Raw genomic sequence first — 2,364 nt, forward strand, 5'->3', positions numbered from 1 at the left:
CAAAGCGCGCGGGCGGGCGGAGCGCTGCCGGGCGGGGATGCTGCGGGGACCTGCCGCGGGGACAAATCCGGGAAAGGACCAACCTTCCAGGCTCGGGTTTTCCTCCTCTTCCTCCCGCAGGGCCGGCGCGTCCCGCCGCGGGCGTTTCCGAAAGGAAACTGCCCCATCCATCCTCCTCTGCAGTTTATTACTGCACGCTCGGAGGCTCATTGTCCTTTGCGGGCAATGGATGCCGGTGGTGCTGCTTCTCGCTTCGACAGAAAGAAGACGAAATTCCATTCGTTTACATGTTTTATTGTTGTAAACATTAAAATTGTCTTTCTCAAAGAAAGAGTTATCAGGAGGGAAAAAAAAAAAATATCAGCGTTTCTAACTCATACACCATAGAAAAAAAGGCAGCAACTCGTATCGTGTGCCAGACTGGGAATATACAAAGAAAAAATACTACAGAATATGGCAATATTAAAAATATTACTCGAACAGAAAATAATATATTAACCGACAATTTTAGACATAAAAAACCGGAACAAAACAAACCAAAAATTCAAAGTGCTCAGTAATTTCCAGGGAGTTATGTATAAGCACTCTGGAAACAGTCAAAAGCTGCTGCATGCAAGATTTGTTTAGCTTTAGACAACAAAATAATCAAGATATAAACTTCTTTTTTAATCAACATCAACAGTACATACAACACTTACAAACAAGGAATGTCGGACGGTGTTTACAAACACTATGTGTCCCTTTGGGGAGGATTTCGGGTTCTGTAATACTTGTGCCCACCTATTTTACAATTGAGAAAATGTTTGAAGCTTAGATAACTACCAGTCTTTATAAAAGCTAACAGACTACATAGTGTCTGAAATACTATTTATAGAATATAGACATTACTGAAATAGCAAGTGCCTATAACATCGTCACCCTAGAATCGTCATGCTTTCCTGGTACGGAGAGATTTATTTTTCTTTCTCTTTTTTCTCCCTCCCCCCTCCCCTTTTTTTTTTTCTTCTTTTTTTGCAAACACGTTTAGCTTTTATTTTTAATTTTTTTTTCCTTAGAATTGTTTCCCATATTTCATAAATAGGCACAGAATAATTTTTAAAAAGCCAAACTGCATCTGATAAATTTACAAGCCTTCGCCTTCTTAAATGACATGCCACCCACGCAACATTTAGGTTTTGTATATATTACAGCTTTCTTTTACAGCAGAAAACTTTAGTCTTTAGGAGGGTGAGACTTGTGGGTCACCTTAACACTTTGTTTGCCACCGTATGAGTCTTAGCTGCGCACCCGGCGTTGCCAGATATGTTCATCTTTTTAATCAGAAGTCCTTAATAATAAATTCATTTATAAGCTGATAATAAAAAGTTTATACCATGGTATCTGTGTAGTCCATGATCTGCATCCATGATGCCCCAGAGCCAAAATGCCCATTGACGTTCTGCCTGCAGGAGGTTTGCAACACTGGTCGGGGTGGGACGCTGGCACCCAGAGGTGCTGCTCTGGGCCCCGGCGAATTCCCCGTCGGACGGGGGAAGTTCCTCTTCAGTTCAGTGGAAGTGCATGGGAAGAGTCTTAGAAAGGTAAAGTGTCCAGGAAAAGTTTGTCAATTATTGCTGGTGGTGGCACCAAATCCTCCAGTTTCAGGTAGAAAATGCGCTGCAGCCCCTGCGTGCAAAGCGTGCGAAGTTCGGGGAGCTTCCCCAAGAGTTTGGACAAATAGTTGGGGCGATTCAGCCCCCCATTATTAAAAGTCACATGGTCTTTGAGACAATTTACAATCTTGTTTTGAAGTTCTTCCACCCTCTTGGGTTCTTTAAGCCCGTGCCTCTCTGCAAAAGAGAAGGACGCGGCCGTTACGGGTCTGGCGCGGAGAGGAAGGCGGGAGGGAAAAGGAGCTGCCCGGCGTGGCCGGGTGGGACAGAGGGGACACTGACCTGTGACCATGGCCAGGGCAGCGATGCAAGAGAAGGCAGAGATATCGATGTTCATGTTTTGCAAGTTGGAGGAAAATTCAACAATGGAATCGATCCACTCCCCAAAGCCGCGGACGCACTGCAACCGGTGCAGGACCACCCCGTTGCAGAAGATAAGCTTGCCCTCCACTGGATTTGACCTGGAAGGAATGTGACAGCCCCAAAATGAACAGATGAATGAATGAATGAATGAATGAATGAATGAATGAATGAATAAGAAAGAAATCATAGAGGGAGAGGAAAAGAAAGAAAAGAAAGGAAACACAAAAGATTAAAAAGAGAAAGAGGAGGGGAGAGAAAAGAAAGAAAGAAAGAAAGAAAGAAAGAAAGAAAGAAAGAAAGAAAGAAAGAAAGAAAGAAAGAAAGAAAGAAAGAAAGAAAGAAAGAAAGA

The 2,364-nt window shown here is 43.3% G+C and overlaps 1 protein-coding gene across 1 annotated transcript in view; it reads right to left on the reverse strand.

Annotated features, from left to right (window-relative positions):
- Window positions 1–645: 645 nt before the first annotated feature.
- Window positions 646–2,364, reverse strand: part of NR4A2 (nuclear receptor subfamily 4 group A member 2) — a 5,450-nt gene continuing 3,731 nt past the window's right edge. The window contains exons 2-3 of the mRNA XM_026852540.1: window positions 1,935–2,141; window positions 646–1,829 (exon numbers count right to left, since the gene is read on the reverse strand). Of these exons, the coding sequence (XP_026708341.1) occupies window positions 1,573–1,829; window positions 1,935–2,141 (464 nt within the window). The 3' untranslated portion in view covers window positions 646–1,572. The remainder of the gene's footprint in view (window positions 1,830–1,934; window positions 2,142–2,364) is intronic.

Source organism: Athene cunicularia, assembly GCF_003259725.1.
Source record: "Athene cunicularia isolate RWA chromosome 7 unlocalized genomic scaffold, athCun1 chr7_part1, whole genome shotgun sequence".
Taxonomy (NCBI): Eukaryota; Metazoa; Chordata; class Aves; order Strigiformes; family Strigidae; genus Athene; species Athene cunicularia.